The sequence below is a fragment of the Osmerus eperlanus genome, chromosome 21 (assembly GCF_963692335.1).
Source record: "Osmerus eperlanus chromosome 21, fOsmEpe2.1, whole genome shotgun sequence".
In the NCBI taxonomy this organism is placed as follows: Eukaryota; Metazoa; Chordata; class Actinopteri; order Osmeriformes; family Osmeridae; genus Osmerus; species Osmerus eperlanus.
The window spans coordinates 5847691-5864319 of record NC_085038.1 but is presented as its reverse complement, the minus strand read 5'-3'; the positions used below and the strand labels follow the sequence as shown (position 1 = coordinate 5864319).

The 16629-nt window shown below is 42.5% G+C and overlaps 1 protein-coding gene across 1 annotated transcript; it reads right to left on the bottom strand.

Annotated features, from left to right (window-relative positions):
• Positions 1-1615: 1615 nt before the first annotated feature.
• On the bottom strand, positions 1616-16340 carry cntnap5b (contactin associated protein family member 5b). Its single transcript, XM_062446758.1, has 24 exons — positions 15946-16340; positions 15044-15151; positions 14770-14963; positions 13396-13543; positions 12509-12712; positions 11859-12043; positions 11580-11723; positions 10578-10839; positions 10098-10241; positions 9523-9694; positions 8704-8810; positions 8300-8419; positions 7950-8150; positions 7226-7382; positions 6974-7101; positions 6634-6804; positions 6249-6467; positions 5846-6085; positions 5131-5337; positions 4845-4978; positions 4638-4725; positions 4050-4253; positions 3769-3846; positions 1616-3489 (listed from the first exon to the last, which is right to left on the bottom strand). The coding sequence occupies exons 1-24, from the start codon at positions 16046-16048 to the stop codon at positions 3200-3202; spliced, it is 4008 nt and encodes a 1335-aa protein (XP_062302742.1). The 5' UTR covers positions 16049-16340; the 3' UTR covers positions 1616-3199.
• Between the last annotated feature and the right edge of the window lie 289 nt (positions 16341-16629).

Here is a 16629-nt window from a genome sequence, read left to right as displayed (position 1 = left end):
TAGTATCTCTATTCCAAACACATTTGAAGTTTCGATAAACATTTATTTAACATTTATTTTCTGGATGTAGATTACTTGAGGAGAAGTGCCACCTGAATTGAGAACCTCTGCCCTAATCACTGATAGGTATGTTGAAGTATAGGGACTTAAGATAAAGGTTACACCTTACCTAAAATAATGTGGAGCAGGTCAAAGACAGTGCAAGGCTGGGAAATGTCAGCAAGAAAGCAGGCATGTCTGCAAAATGAAAGATGCATCTTTCCAGCCTGAGAAAGCACCCACTTATATTCTGATCAAGTAAAATCCAATTACTAACCTGAGTTGTGCCCACAGAAATCAGGCAGCACATCATTTCCACTGGCCATTAAACTCAGATGCCAATTTCCTTTGGACTTTGTGCACGGTGATCCTATTCTTTCTGTCTATGTAGAGGAAGACACCACAAAGTCACCATGTGACTATGAGCAACAGTGCCTGTTTGGCATTTAGCACAAGCCCGCTGCAGGTAATTTAATTAATGCCTCGCCAAAGGCAGAGGAGAGGAGAAGTAATGTGTTTCATCACCAAAACATCTAGAGATACTAGTTGTCCAATGATTTATGATGGCCCATGTCACCTCAATCATTCCCCAAAGCTGCCTTCTCCAGGAACCCAACACTCCAGAGGACCTCTGAGACCACAGTAAATGAAAGTCAGCTAATGGCTGTGAAAGACTATTCATCATTCAAGTGCACTTTAAGCTCTTTAATCTGTGAAAAATATTTTTGATCTATGGTTTAAGGGAGATCTTTAATAACAGGACAATTATACTGTAAAAAATGATTTTACTGAAATATACATTGGTTCACAATACCTGAAATAATTCCTGTATAATAATACAATAAAAACAAATTAAGAAATAATAAATAGAATCATTTTCATTTCATACTGTTACAATACTGTGTTAAATAGTGTCCTATGTGGATTTTAGAACTTGAAAAATTGCAGAGCCAATGCACTTAAGTGAATACAAACAGGTCAAAGATCCTGGACTGAGGATAGTTTGACCAGAGGCGTTGTTAGACATAAAACTCTACTGGGGCACAGGCCCCTATTCATATCCCTTTTTTTTATTTCAAGCTTGCTGCGCACAATGCACTACTAGGCTATAAAAACTCCCCTTGCTTAACCCACTGTACAACAGTTCAGGGACGCAAGTTTGATATCAGCTTTGGCAGGGACATCAATAGTTAATGCAAGCGCGCAAAACAAATTCTGTTTTAGTCAAAATATGATGATCGGTATGCCTATCATTTAGAAACTTTCTTTAGTTGTGTAAAGTTTGGTTAGCCTACCTCAATTCTGACTTGTGTGCCGAGTCCGATACTTGGACTTCTGTGTGCGTGCTGCAGTGGCTATTTGGCAAGCTCAGAAGAGCGCGCTGGAATTCTGCGGGCATCGGTCTGTGTTATGAACTGCTTTGATTTTACAAGCGTTGCTTGGGATATTGCGTTTATTTTTTCCCGGGATTATCATCTAAATTACAATGCACTGACTAATAAAGTAAATTGTTAATACTCAAACTTCAGATGTTACTGGGTAACAGCAGATGTATACGCCCCTGGTTTGACCCTGAAAAGCTTACGCTAAAGTCAATATAAACACATTTTGTTTTTGATATATTTGTTTGTGAAAACTTTCACATAACGGACATAAGTACAACTTCAAAATCTACAAAACACAATTGGAGCCATTTACTGTAGCAGAACTGGTTGGACCAGTTACATGGACATTTGTCACATAATCGAAATCTCTTAAAAGTATGGCACACTTTTTTCAGTACAGCAACAGTGAAAAAACTATTTTAAAGCTTTCAATCAATTTTCAATAGCATTCAATTTGATTGAGATCTTGTTAAATAATAATTACCTTTGTCACTCAAAATCCAAAAGAACTGAAATTTCACAAAATGTATTTGACTAATAACTTTTAACGTTCAAATAAAACAAACAACTTGGCCATCACCTCATCGTCAACAGAGAACATATTTACCAACATTTCCTCAGATTATCTCTGCGAATATAATTTGAGTTTTCAAATCAATAAATTACCCATAATATAATGTTTAAGCACAGTCACTGTTGCAATGCTTGCACTGTAGAAAAAGACAGTTATGAAACCAGAGTTGTACACCTCTATTCACATCTGCTCCTCTACCGTTTGATGGACAATTAATAAAACCATGTAAAAACGACATAACAAATTCATAACAAGCACCTTGTAACATCCAAAGATGATTCAATAACTGCTGACTAAAATTACATTGCAATACTGTTTTGAAGTGTCATACAGCACAATGGGAATGTTGACAGTAAGGAGATGTCCTGCCACTGCCAATCCAGTGGAATATGTTGTGTTGCCATGGAGTTGGAGCAGGTGCACTGCACAGACAGGCCTAGCTGTCAGATGTTCACCAATCATCTGTGTTAACCATTACTAACTGTTTAACAACATGTGAAACACCAAACTAAGTGACTTAAAAGTGTAACTGTAGGCATTAAGCAAAACCTTCTTATTTGTGTGGAATGTTGTTACATGATTACAAAAAAAAAAAAAAAAGTATTTGAACTGTCCATACAGTATGACAAATTGTATGGATATTTTCATATATATTCAAATGTTAACAGAGAAATATCAATCTTGATAACCAGGTACACATTCAGTAAATTGTTATGTAAGGCATGTGTTTTGGATTAGACATGCAGTCAAACACCAAAAGCAGACCCAGCAACAACCAGGTGCTCTTCATATTATAAGTCTTCCTCTGTTGAAATGGCAAACACCACCGGCAAACCAAAAAACCTTTCAAGAGTAAAACTATCTCATGAGGCCATGAGATCAGAATGTTATGGAGGTTACCAAGGTGACTTTGAAGGATTCCTGTTGGTGTATTTTTTTGTCTGTGTTGGAGGATTAGTAGTTTTATACTGACCGTTTTCTCTTCTTGGTCTGTTTACAGAATCCATCATAGTTTCACATGTGACAGAGCACAGCAACAAGTCCAACTCAAGCTAGACCCTGAGCCTTGCTTGTTTGGTAAATTTTTTCAATACCCAAGGGGCAAGCAGATTGGGGGAAGGGGTGGGGTTTGGGGGCGGGGGAGGGGGGGGGGTTGTGCTACGAAAAGGGGATCAAAAGAGAAAAGCTCAATGGGAGGTTCTCAGATTAAATACTCCCTCTTGTTGTCTATCCTTGAGCTATTGTGACTCAGGTTCAAGCAAAGATCCAAGCGTGTATCTATGTCAAGGTCCATGTCCAGGTGCAGATCTGGGCCGAGATCCAGGTCAATGTTGGCAGGGTAGCCTTCAGGGTTGCGGGTATCCAGATTGGGACAGGCCTCTTTCTGTGTTACGGACTGCTTGTCCTGTGCACAATGGCAGCGTTGGTACACGATGCGAGTTGTCAGAGTTACTGCACAGACGATGACACCTGAAGCTGCAGCGATAATTCCTGGGAGACAAAAGAGAACACAGTTGAGTTAAGGGCTCAAGGACTGTGAGTGAACAAGAGGAAGTGAATGAGTGCCTTCACTTCAGAATAAAGTCTCAAATTAGCATATCTCATGTACTGGTGCTGTTGTGCTCTTCTCTTTATGTGACACACTCCTGACAAAAAAGTAGAAAGTAATATGGAGTAACAGTGCTAATAATAAGCAGTTTACCATGACACATATCCTTTGTTTAAGAATGGAAAAGCAGACTCAACAGCAACCGGAAAGTATAAGCATACCTCCAACTAGAGCTGAACCATTGTGTTCTGGATTATTCCGTCGCTCTTTGTCGCCATGCACCCCGCTGTCTGACAGATCTATGAAAAGGGAAAGGGAGTAAGAACTGCACTAACTAACAAAACCCTGTAAATACGAGTCATTTTACTACTAAAACCATAAAAGCAGTGTATTGTTCCATATATATGATAACAAGGGCTCAAATCCATATTATAAACCCAAGCGCAAACAAAAAGCTATACTACATAGACATGTTTGATCAATGCAATTGCTTAACACTCACCATATATTGAGTGTGATGTCGTAACATTAGCAAGAGCTCCACAGTTGGAGTCAACCATATTGCCTTGTATGCTGACCAATGAGCTTCCACGATTTAAGATGGCTGCCTTCAGAGGTGCCAAATGATTGAACTGGACAGATGACAGGCAGCCAATGAAACCGCTTGATCCAGCCCTCAACACCTCCTCATCCACACCAGGGAGCCCTGCTGATGTGAAACAGAGGTGTTGGACAGTGCAATATAGATTTAAGAACGTAACTACACATACAAGATTGAAATAACTTTGATCCTGTATTAGAAACGAACCAAATTCACATGAATGCTAAATGTTGGTCCCAGCTCAAACACCCTTGAACAGACTAACAGAATGAAACAAATAGTTTTGATTAAAAAAATAAATGTACTATAACCTCATTTGCAATGTAGAGACCTTAAATTCCAGTTGTCCTTAATTTATATCCCAATGTGGAGCTTTCTCAAATATACTTAAAAGTGCTATAACGTGAATGAGCATGACATGATGCTATTACAGTTGTACTTTATTCAAAGTACTCAGAAATCCGAAAAAACGTATCAAGCTTAGAGTACCCATGACTTTTCCCAAAGTCAAAGATGTATGTCTGGTCATCTCTGCATCTGACGAGAGACTGAATCTTTGAGTGATGTCATCGTCAATCTATTCCAAAAATAGAAAGCCAGTTATTTGATGGTGTAGGTGACGTACAGGGACAGATGCAGTAGTAGTACAGTTGTGCCGCTGTGTGAAACCACAGATCCTGTCAGAGAGCTTCTAACCTGAATATCCAAGTCTCTCCTGTCTCTGTGGATCTGGACGTGGTGGAACATTCCGTCAGCCAGACTGGTGGTCTGATGACTGAACACATCTGAAGTCTTCTCTCTAGCCCACTGGTCCCTGATCTGTAAACTCCCTGTTAAGAAAAGGAACGAATGAATATAAAAAACTACAGTTTTGATTATGATAATAGACTAAATGTTTAGAACTCAAAGATCTCAAATTGTACCAAAGAAGAGTGACATGATAACAGTAGAGAGAAAAGGAGAAAAAAGATAATATAACTACCGTTTGTTGCCAAGATGATTGCCATATACTTTTGATTGAAGCTGCTGACGAATAGCAACATGGCAGGGGCGTGGACTGTCCGAAAACGAAAGGTGATGCTGTCTCCATTCTTGTCAGTTGATTGGCTGCCTCGGCTGTCCATCACGGATGAGGGCTCCTGTAGCCTGTAGGTGACTGAGGAGCCACTCTCAAAGGACACAGACACTTCTATAACAGAGACAGAGTGTCAATACACAATACAGATGAAGACATGCATGTGAATCAACAGTTTGAACAGCCTACATATATGTACATACAAGGTATGACCATGAGAAAAGACTGGAAACTTTTGAAAAGGGGTACTGTACAAGAACTTACTGTACAATCAAGAAAAACTTGATTGAAATTTCTCAAACCATTTGGCCCTTACATAGAGAAAATTACAGTGGAAAAAGCTGAAAGAAATTATACAGAAAGAGTGGCATTGCTCATACATCTGAAGTGATAAGCTTAGCTGGAATTGCTTTACCTGTAATTCAGCATCAATTGTGCTTTCATTGATTTTTTGTCCAGCATATTAGACCCATAATGAACAATATTTTAAACAACAAAGACTGCATTTTACACTGGCCTTGTGAACCCATTTGGTTCGAAATTTGATCGGAAGCCCGTCAAAGTACCTTGACACAATTACCGTAAATAAAAATCCCTCTAACTGCAATCTGGATTGACTTGCCTTTCTCACAGTGTGGACCTCCATAGGCAGAGTGCGTGCAATCACACACAAAGCCTCGGTCTTTCTCAATGCACCTTCCCCTGTTGTGGCAGTGGTGTTCCTGACCGCCACAATTTCCTGGACAGCCCGGTCTGACTCCTGGGCTCTTCCTAGCTCTCTCCTCCAAGTCGAGAGTGACCCCATTCATGGTCAGTGCGCGGATGCAGCCCACAAAGCTCCTCTGTCTGGACGCTGTTCCTCCTGACATTGAGATCAAGTCACGTTAATAGTATGCTCATGTGAATCCTGAGGAGAGGATGAATCGAATGAATCACCCTTTCCGGATTCATATCGTCAGATGAATCCTGAAAATGAATCTCTTTGTCAGTGAGTACCCTGGGACCCCCTTTGAAGTAAGACTTACCTATGAACAGCGGGGAGGAGAGCTGTAGGCGGTAAAAGCCATCAGAGGGGGCCCCCAGGGACTGTGGGGGCAGCTGGTCCACCTGGAGCGTGGCCTCCTTCACGTTGCGTTCCACGCGGACATAATGCCACTGTCTGTCATTCAGGGGGACTGGGGATCTCACCGTCAAAACCACAGGACCATTCCCAACGTCGAACAGGAAGGCAATGGCTGTGGGTGCTGGTGAAAACACAGATGGAAGCTCTCCTAAATTCTTCACAATTCTATACAGGCATTTCTGAATTTGAAAGAAGAGAATGGCAATTGTTGGCATTGTGACATTCCCTATGGCAGATAAGAGAACAGAACGAGGTTTCCTAACATGTGGGCTCTGTCTATGACTCACAGGTCATATCCAGCCTAATGAAGTCGGTTCTCCCCAGGTTCTCCAGAAAGACCCCGGAGTAGCTGCTGGTCTTGAAGTAGAAGGATATGTCAGCGCTGAGCTCAGCCTGAAAGGAGGGGAAGCTGAGGTAGGATGAACCCTCATAGACCCACGCGGCATTCCACAGAAATCCTGGAGATATACAGTAGACATACAGTACATCACGTTATAGTAGTCTCATTGTGTACACTGCATAGTATCAGACATCTCACTTGTTCATCCAATCCATAGAATTCACACACTCGAAATGTACTTGGTATTGATTGTTAATACCAATCAAGCGTTGACTCTTAACACTTACGGTCACCAGAACACTGAAGGGGCCCAACCCTGTATGTAACCAGTGAACCTGTTCTGTGTGTGTCTCCGACGACCATTCCTGTCATAGGCAGGTGATCTTTGAAAGAGACAAGTCCTGTGTCCGTGGCCCTGTTGAAGACAGTGAAACCATGATCAAGGATTCAGACATAAAACAAAGACGTTGAGGGAAACGTGATCAAATGTATCTGTAGCTGATTTTGTGTCATTAATTGGTGAAAAGGCCACATCTTGCCATGAGTCTCGGTCTGCGTCACAGTTACAAAAGAAGTTAGTGTCGATGCAGTTTTCCTCTAGGCTGCAGGAGCACTGCTGGATGCCAGGTTGGAAGCCAGCCCAGTAGGTCCTCCTCTCTCCGTCCCTGTCCAGCCACCATGACACCGGAGTCCCATCTAAAAACACACACACTATCTCACTGTCTCAGTGTCTCATAAAGTCACTGTCACACTCTCTCACTGTCTTACTTCTTCTCTTATTAACTCTGTCTGGATAACCCACAAACAAATAATCCAACTGGGTCTGTAGTGTTGTGCAGTGGAAGAAAATACAACTCCTTGACTATGCTGCAGTATAGGCATTATGTAAAAATGCATTTGAGTCTAAATTCGTTTAGATATTTTGTTGATACAAGCGTCTTGTCCATTTGCTTACATCTCAGAAAATCTCCCAGCATAAATCTTTCATTTCTTCAGAGGTTCTACAAAAAAGTGTGAATACCCAACGTGAGATAGGAGAGTGACTGAGAGACACTTTGTTCACAGTGGGAGTTGAAATGAAACAGTGAACAGAGGGTTGGGAGTGGTAAACACATGCCCCAGCCAGGCAGCAGATGAGTGACGCAAAAAAACAAACAAACTGAACGTGTTCAAACCTTTGTTAGAAACGTCTACAGTCATTTTCTTTCCTTATCATGTGACTGAATAAGCGGCTTGACAACTGTTTCCTCTCAAATGACTCACCAAACGCATTGAAAAGAGAGGACTTCCTGCAGCCATAGACAACTTCCTGCTGGCATAGCTCAGACCGGCCCACTAATGAGAGCATCTGCTGAGGAGAGGCGGTGTAGTGGAACATCCTCACATGTGGTCCCTGCAGAGAAGAGCCCTGAACGCTCACCGGCCCTGTGCTGTTGTGGACCACCACTGTCCATGCCCGGTCGCCTGCACAGGGAACAAAGCAGGCTGACTGGACAACGCTACAGGATGGTTGGCTTCACAACACACACGATGGCCTGATGATTGCATCCCTGTCGGAAGTGATTAGCATTGGTGCAGCATTGTTTTGACACGTTTGTTCGTCCACAGCTCACCGGTCATGTTGCAGTACACCAGCGTCGAACTGAGAGGACCACTGCCATCTGGATCAATGGAGAAGTAGCCGGATAAACCAGTGCTCCGTCTGTGTGCTTCACAAGACGCCTCATAAATAGCTGTTGAAGGCAAAATAAATACTGTGACTTCCAACATGGAGTTAACCCCCATTACTTTAGACCAAACATAGTCTTTTACGTGACATGGTCTTGTCTAGTGCTGCAGGTGAACCATGTAAAAAGTGCAGCCTTGAATGGGACTGGGAGGATTCCCAGGGTAGCTAAACACACAGACATCAGGCCTCATCCCCCTCAAGTAAACAACAACCAATGACATCAGGAAGAGCGACATGTGATGCCCGGCCTGGCTATAGGAAATAGGAACTAGGTTTCGATTTGCTCACAGTTGTGGCAGGTTGCTCCAGTGTAGCCAGTTCCAGAGCAGTCGCAGTAGAAGGTGTTCCAAGTTTGGGAGCATTGACCATCATGCTCGCAATTATTGGGTAGGCATCTATAAAAAGAAACACAGTCACATTTAAAATGGAACAAACATTTGTTTCCCCTCACCCAAACCTTTCACCGGCTGTCTATTTTTTACGCACATACCTACTCGTACAACTACTACCATGCATACACACATGCCTGCACATTATTCACACAGCACAAGGTGAAAACCAACAAAAGCGATAGCAGAAAGAACAGTAGAAGGCCACACTGGACCAAATTACGTGTTCATGTGACCCTGAGTACCAGCTTTTGATGGAGGTTTGCATGCCCGAGCAGACTGCCAAATAAAAATCCACTGGGTAATTCTGTCCCATCTCTGAGCTGCCAATATTGATTTACCTCTGTGCCAGCTTGGAGTATTAGACTGAGTGAAAAATGTGTTGTGTGGCTGCCAGTACAGGCAGCTGTGATTAGGCTGAGGTATTCTAGAAGTCACGGTCTGTTTCCTGCCAAGCCAGGATGACAGAGGGCACAACAGATGTGCCAGGGCACCAATGGAGGAGCACTACAAGGGAAGGAACTGCCTTGCTTTGTTAACCCCTCCATCTGTCTTAGATGACTTGCTATTGATCTCAACATGTTTGAGTTGCAGCTTTGCAAAAACATGCATGAACATACCGGCGGACAAGGGGTGACAAAGACAAACACCTTTCATTCTGTGATATGGAAAGGAGCCATGAGCCCAAAAAACAGGATGTCTACAACAGCAGTTTTACCTGTCACGGATCTCACAGATATCAAAGTGAATCTGGCTGTAATTGCCCCATATCCCTTGCTGCACAAAGGACATGTTCACAGGCTGGCCGTTGATGGTGATCTGCCGTAGGCACCCCTGAAAGGCCAAAGTAGGGTTCCTACACCCTTGACTGGTCACTAAGGATGGACAACCTGTTGACAAGCACAATCACCATCGGACACTATGTTCACTTTCTTTTTAAAAGACAGGACAGATCAATCTGACAATCTGACAGAGACGGCATGCGAGTGGCGAATCAGGTGAAGTGTCATTGCACTGCCCAGGTCTGGAGAATGGGCACTGTCCAGTCAGTAGCGGTCTCAGTCCAATTTGGAGCATAAAATCTTCCATGGAACAGAAAATCAATCTCTAGCATGGTTGAACGTTCCTCAAAAACGTAGGTAGGTTATCAGTCAATGCAGCATAATTACAGTATATCACTCCTCAGTCATTCCTGTCACACACTCACTAAGAGGTGTTTGGACAGGGTCATTTATAAAAGGTGAGAGCAGAGGTAAAACATTCAAAAAAGAAAGAAGGTAAGAATCATCTCACCACCAAAAAATATACTCTTGTCGGGGTCCACATGGTTTTGCACTTCCATCGTTGAGACTGGCCCAGCATCCAAGGTCAGGGACACCTTCATATCTCTGAGGCTGAGTCTGACTGAGTGCCACTGCCCATCACTTACACTATGTGCTGCTTGAAGGAAAAGAAAGGAAAGGAAACATGTTGTGCAGGTGCATTAGCTCACAAACTGAAGCTATTTGGCAACCTTCAAAACAACTGTCAAATAGACTTCATACCATGGTTCCTTGAGTATAAAATGTAATATTTGTATAGATAACCCCAGTCTCTATCAAGTTTCAGTGACAAAGGTTTTAACTGACATGGAAGCACTGCTTCTTGTTTCACTTTGAACTCAGGCCTGATCCAGGATAACACTGTAATCTGGGAACCGTGACTGGTCCCTTTTGTAAGACAACAGATAGAAAGAAAGGAGAAGTATGAATATTTTGCTCTCTTGCTGCTCACATATGGCAATGTCAGACTTCTGAACCGCTAGTCTCTGGAGAGTGAGGTGCAGTTGGCCTCTGTTGATGTGCAGAAACAGGAGCTTTGAGGTTCCAGACAGAACCGTCAAGAGCAGGAGCCCCTCTTGGTTCCAGGTGCGGAACTGGAATCGAACCGACAACCCTTCCATCCCGGGTTCAACAGGGAGAGACAGGAAGCTGCTGGTACTCAGAAAGGAAGTGGAATACAGCTGGGGCTCCGAGCAGGAGAAGGAAACGTTACCCTAAGAAAGAAATGGACATGAGGTGAATACCGCACTGCATCTTTCTGCCCATCTGAGTGAAGCTGTGGCGTATGGAATGAAGACTAATGACACACACACACTGGCTGATCATGGGAGGGGAAAGGCCATGGAAATGTCAAATGTCATCCCTTGTTTGGCCAAGTCCTGGGAGCCGAGGGAGTGACTACAGAATACATGTCCAATATCTAGACTTTGCTCAGCGGAGCGCACACTGAAAACATAATCGATACTGCTGCCACTGGAGGTGAGGGGTGTGAGAGGGTGGAGGGGGTGATGGGGTTGGAGGAGGGGGGTTAGCTGCTCCACAATAGTCCCTTCCTGACTGCCCCTATAGTTAAATATAATGGGAAAACTATTGTCCCAAGGATAATTTAACACCTGATTGCACAAGGTAGTGTTTGGAAGAAGTCAACAGGGCATTCCTACTTAAGACCGGAGCTGTGACCATAAAGAACACCAAGGGAGGTTTTGTGAATTTCTTTGTAAATGGCCGTTACTGTAACTACATCGTCCTTTTCATGCATACTTACCACAGCAATGACGTTCCCACAGATTATTACAACCCAAAACGTCAAATGATACTTGTACAATTGTTAAGGCTTCCTTTGTATTTCTCAATACCTCAGCCACCAAGCTACGCACGATACACACGTCTGAGCTAAGAACCCTTGATTGACTTCTGAATAGCTTTTTCCAACAAAAGGCAGTTAAAGTCCTACCACGCTGTACATCTGGGGCTTGCGCCTCTTTGCCAGGTCAATTATATTGACTCCATTGTAGAAGAGGTTCTCAATACAGCCATGGAAGTTTTTCCTGAGGAAGGTTCCTGGTTTTCCGGGCAGGGGAATACCTCCAAAGCTGAGCTTTGAGAAAGGAAGAGATATGAAAAGGTTGTGTGCTGCTGCGTCTGACTCTACGACCAACTGATTCATGATTGTGTTTTCTATTTCAGGAAGAATACGTGGGAATGATGAACTAGCATACAGGAGAAGCCCCACCTCGTAGTCCACCTCCAGTGAATTGGCCACACCTGTGGTGCTGGAGTGGCGTGTAAGCCTGTCCACGGTCAGGTTCACGTGTGTGTTGACGCGCTCCATGAGGACAGAGTGCCAGCCTTGGTCATCCAGGAGACTGCCTACACTCACCGATAGGTTGCCACTCCCGGGATATAACTTTTCATCATCTGGAGGCAAAGATGTCGTCAGGTAGAAGATAACAAAGAGAAGAAATCACCTTAATTATTGGAAATACATAAATACAGGGAGTAAAGCGTATGGGATGTTCACCCAAACTTTAATAACAGTATTGTTAAGTTTTATGGAGAATCAATCTGTAGATGATTAATACTATAATAATACTAATACTAATACTATTTAATAACTGTAACTTTAACCGGCATGGCTGTAGTTAACAGTCTGTGTAAAGTTACTCGTTATAGATAGTCAACAGCAGAGTCTCAAGACAAATAACATTAATTGATGGAATCATTTCAAAGTAAACTGAAAGGTTCCAATTGTATTGTATATGGAATTTATTTGAAATACGTTAAATACAAATCTGACACAATACAAATCCGTACCATCTAAATCCGTCATAAAATATTCATTGCTACAGTGGTTTCTAGGACCAAACCCTGGCCCATGCCTACCTAGGTTGAGGTGCAGGACCAGGGTTCCCTGGTGGAGCTCCAGAGTCAGGTAGTCTCCTCTCTGGCCCGCCCCATGAACCAGAACTCCATCTGCTCCCTGGCTCTTAAACTTGAGAGAGATCCTGTCCTTCACTGTGCTCATGGACTTCTGGTTGAAGCGGTACAACAAAGCACTTCTACTGTTGAAGTCCACCACGTCTGACTCTGTAAACCAAGACCAGGAAAATAAGAATGAAGAACTTTCCGTCTGGTTGCTCTGTTACAGAGAGAATACTGAGGGAGATCCTATCATGTGCACACACAAAGCAATGCCAGCACACACACACATACACACACGGACATACAGGGATTCATCTGCATCCACATACATGCAGACATATACGTCTACATTCTACTACTTTGTTTTGTATTATATCCATCCATGTACAGTACATCTGTCTGTCTTGTAGAAGGATATATATAGTTGTGTTTTTAACAGCCAGACTGAGGTGAGAATAATGTGTGGTCACTGGTCCGAATTCCAGTTTACACTCTAGGTTTAATAAGTGTGGTAAACCATGGCGCCATTAGGGGAGTCTCATTCCTAAGGAGGCCACACTGTTGAAATGTGCACCGAATCAATATTATACCCTGAACCCAAATGCTAGTCTGGAAAAGACCAGCAGTACGACTCTGTCTGGGCAGTAATACAGTACTTCAAGCAGAAGTCCAGTTAGGAAGGAAGAAGGAAAACTCAAACTGAAGGATTTGAACTTCTCCTTGAGCAGTGGGTGCGAGGGTCTTTGGTTGTGAACACCAAAGTCCTTCATCAAGTTGGTGAACATGGAACAGGAATACAGTCAGGGCTCCATTTTTTGGAATCGAAGAAGGCGGCTCGATGCACTCACTGTATGCACAGCCGTAGACCTCAGCTCTCAAGCCGATCCCGCCTCCCCGGCTCCACTTCAGAGGGACAAAGCGTAGGAAGCGGGCCCTGATGGACACAGGCAATTTGTGGGGGACCACAGCATCTGAATTGGTGTTCCCAGGGAATGTCTGGTGGCAGGTGGGGCAGAGGTAAAGAACGACATCATCATCATCACCACATTCCAAACTTTTGTAAAAGAAAAAGATACACTAGTGACGTGAGGAAGAGTATAGTAGTTGCTTACTCACGTCAGAGATTGATACCCATTATACTTTATTACCTGCCTTAATTACTGTATTATAGACTGCAGGGATAACCAGGTGTGCAGTATTGTGCATCGAATGCTGGTTTTCTTTTTAGTTCCTCCAAACTTTTCCTGTCTGTCCCTTTGGAAAAGGACAGCCAAAAGGATGATGGAGCTCTAAAATAACTGGTATTGATTCCTCTTTGGAGGTCTAAGCCTACTCGTGTGTTTTTTCATGTAGGAGAAATACCGCAATCGTTCTCTCTGGTGGCCGCACACATCGATTCAAGAGTTGTTCAAATAAAACAAAGGGAAAAAAGCAGTAATTCAAGTCAGGAATGCTGGCGGCAGAGCAGTGACCCCATGTCCCAGTGGACAGTGATCTCTAATCTGTCTTACTGTACCTCTGCTAGGCCTTCTACTGAGAGTGCTTTCACACACCGACAAGGGTCCTGTCCCCGCAATCATAACTACTGGTTAACTTTGTTACTTCTTTGAGATTGCCTGTGGTGACACATTGTACAGTAAAGTAAAAAATGAGAATTGGCAAACAATTAGCCTTTGTTGTTATATTTGGTATAATTCAACACAAATCAACACTTTCAGATTCAGGTGTTGCATTACACTGTCGCAAAACCAAGAGATGGCTGTTTAATTTGCACATTTGTTCTTTTTTAAAGTAAGAAGTTAAGAACAGAAGATGTGAACAGAGCAAGGATTTCCTCTAAGACCTACGATAAACTGACAAATCCCATCATGTAATTTTTTTCCAGGCACAGTTCTTCTTAAGCTTTTTATTATGGCTTTGAAGGCACACGTCAAGTCCAACAGCAATCTTCAGAGTTATCTTTTTCACCAGCTTGCAGAATGAACTGCTCATTATTTGCAATGCGTGTCTGGCTGTAACACTGTGTAAAGTACCATTGGACATTATTCTATTTCCGATCAGGTTTTTTCCAAACAATCTATTTCAAACACCCAATTCATATTATATGTGTTTGAAATCAGAGGATGAGCATCATATTGTTCAAGACAATATGACATGAGACAAAGCTGGTACCCTAGAAAATATAGCAAATTAATTGATAATGTGGAACGATGCAAACTCACCACTGTGTCGTCCTCTTGCCGGTATTGCCTCCATGCCTGTCCCAGGTCACTGAACAGCAGCATGTATCTGGTCACCCAATCAGAGCTCCCTGCACGTCCCTGGGTGGCGATGCCGGTGACCTCTACCCTACCCAGTAGGTCCACCTGCAGCCAGTGCTGTTTGTCTGACCGCCGAGGCGCCCAACCTCCCTCCCCTGCATGGATGACAACACTGACAATTCCGAGAATTCCCTACTTCATCTTGTCTTCAGCCTTGTTAAGTTAGAGTACTCACCCTCTTCATTGTTCAGCTTGGCTAAGTGAGGAAACTGTCCATTGTAGGATGTGGAGCCTTTGAAGGATGACTGAGGCAAAACTGAGAGCAATGGCCCGTTACAATTATCTAAAAGGTAAAAGGATTATAGTACACTACGTGTAACAGTCGAAATACTTTTCAGAGTTTGTTTCATTCTTGTTGCTTGTAGCAATCACAAAAAAAAAACTATTGTAAAATGACAAGAGACTTTGTATAACTTTAATCCAACATTTGTAGCTGTCCAAAGTGGCATTCAATTGCAATTGAGAAGATCTTTCATGGACATGCATTTTTTCTCTGTCCTCTAAAGTCTAAACTGTTCAAGATATCAATGGTGATTCGCTAATATGCTTGTCATTTACAGCGTGTCAAGTTTTTGAAAGTCTCACAGTAAAAAAAATGAATACAGCAATTTTCATTGATGACTATTAGCTTTGGCAGAGGACATTGCTGCTTTGCAACACTGCTCAGCTTGAGAGCCTGCAATCAAAATGCTCTTTCTTTTCACTTAGTATCTCCTTCCAGATCGGAAATAATAACTTACAGTTCAGGCTGACCCTTCAGTTTTTAGTTAAATTACTTATGGTCATTTTGATGCATAAATAGCGTGATCGTAAATCTGACACAAATTGTTATCTTCTAGTTTCTTTTAAACAAGAAAAGAAAGCCCTTTAGAAAGGTAGAACACCGATCTCTTGTGTTGATAATATATTTTAACCTCTTTAAAATTATTGTATTATAGTTATGTGTAAAGCTGAGTTGAGCATATGGCCCTTTGGAAGACATGATTGATTTTGTTTAGCCCACTAATCACCATTTATTGTACAAAACGATTTCAACTTGCCGCCACAGGCAAACAAATAAAGCAAAATAATACTTACAGTTATTTGCTGCGTGTGTGGAACTACAACTGCACCATAGAAAAATAAATGCACTCAGCCATACATTCCATAACGCTCTCATCGTGACCAGAAAAGCCAGCATCTCAAAGTAGACTACTTCCAAAAGCCGTAGCAATGTATCGAGATCGCAATATAAATTCTTCACAAATGTGTATTCTGCTACACAGTTCTTCCATTGGCCGATCAGCTTTTCCAAACACTTCCATGAATGCCATGAGATATTTTTGGATTAACTCCTAAAAAGTCATTTCATTTTAACTAGTACTGAACTACTACACCTGTAAAAACTATTGATTATTGATTCTCTGAAAACTCCCGGGCACAGTCGATATTGTGAAGCCTACAGTACACAAAACAAGCCTGATCCTCGCACTTGGATGTATTCATCTAGGCTATGCCTTGTGTGCGTCTGTGTGTGTATGTGTGTGTGTGTGTGTGTGTGCGTGCGTGCGTGCATGCGTAGGTGTGTTTTGGTCTGAAAGAAAAATACGGAGAGAGAGAGAGAGTGAGGATGAGAGAGTCAGAGAAAGAACGAATGGCGTCAGGACCATGGACAGTACCACGTACGTAGTCTACGTACATTACATTTTTTGGTTCAGCTAGCAGGTTTATAAATAACATTGTATGGTTATTAAGTTAACAAAAATATTTTGTTCTGAGGTA

Bases quoted from the DNA above. Each gene is read 5' to 3' on its own strand.
- cntnap5b (XM_062446758.1), bottom strand. From the start codon at position 16,048: ATGCTGGCTTTTCTGGTCACGATGAGAGCGTTATGGAATGTATGGCTG. The intron at 9,695-10,097 runs GTGAGATGATTC...GCTTGTCAACAG, and splicing joins CAAGAGTATATTTTTTGGTG to GTTGTCCATCCTTAGTGACC. The intron at 6,805-6,973 runs GTAAGTGTTAAG...GTATATCTCCAG, and splicing joins CCTTCAGTGTTCTGGTGACC to GATTTCTGTGGAATGCCGCG.